This window comes from Procambarus clarkii, chromosome 89 (genome assembly GCF_040958095.1).
Source record: "Procambarus clarkii isolate CNS0578487 chromosome 89, FALCON_Pclarkii_2.0, whole genome shotgun sequence".
Lineage (NCBI taxonomy): Eukaryota > Metazoa > Arthropoda > Malacostraca > Decapoda > Cambaridae > Procambarus > Procambarus clarkii.
In genome coordinates, this window is record NC_091238.1 from 14462110 (window position 1) to 14462879 (window position 770).

The window sequence follows — 770 nt, forward strand, 5'->3', positions numbered from 1 at the left end:
GGCTTGGCGCCTTCCCCTGATAATTCCCTCCTCTCCCTTGTGTTGGAATGAATGTCTTGAGATCTTGAGCAATTGTGGGCTGGCAGTCCATTGTGCCGCCTTGAAATTGAAATTGAAATTGAAATAAGTTTATTGAGATAAAATACACACAAAGGGATGAGGTAGCTCAAGCTATTCTCACCCCGTTCAGTACATCGTGTTAATACATACATAGACACACATCACAAACAATAAACATATTACCAAACATTCTGAGAGATAAACATCTACATTTCCTACGTGCCGCCTTAGTGTAATCACCCACTGCACTCCGTCCAAAAAAAAAAAAAATCCCTTATTCTTACATGCTTCATTTTCCTGTACGTTGATTTCCTGTCTTGCCTTCTCTCTTCGCTCTTTGATTTTCAATGGAACCCGTGGCGCCAATGGACCCCGTGGCGCCAATGGACCCCGTGGCGCCAATGGACCCCGTGGCGCCAATGGACCCCGTGGCGCCAATGGACCCCGTGGCGCCAATGGACCCCGTGGCGCCAATGGACCCCGTGGCGCCAATGGACCCCGTGGCGCCAATGGACCCCGTGGCGCCAATGGACCCCGTGGCGCCAATGGACCCCGTGGCGCCAATGGACCCCGTGGCGCCAATGGACCCCGTGGCGCCAAACTCCAGTACACTCACTCCTGGTGGTATGTCCTGGTCTATTGCTTCAATGTCTGTCCCATTGGAGCCAAGGGAGCCGGTCGGCCGAGCGGACAGCATGCTGGACTTGTGA

At 52.7% G+C, this 770-nt stretch overlaps 1 protein-coding gene across 1 annotated transcript; it reads left to right on the forward strand.

Moving 5' to 3' along the window:
- Window positions 1–425: 425 nt before the first annotated feature.
- LOC138359202 (thrombospondin-related anonymous protein-like) lies at window positions 426–770 on the forward strand. Its single transcript, XM_069318194.1, has one exon. It carries the CDS (start codon window positions 426–428, stop codon window positions 768–770), a length of 345 nt encoding a protein of 114 aa, XP_069174295.1.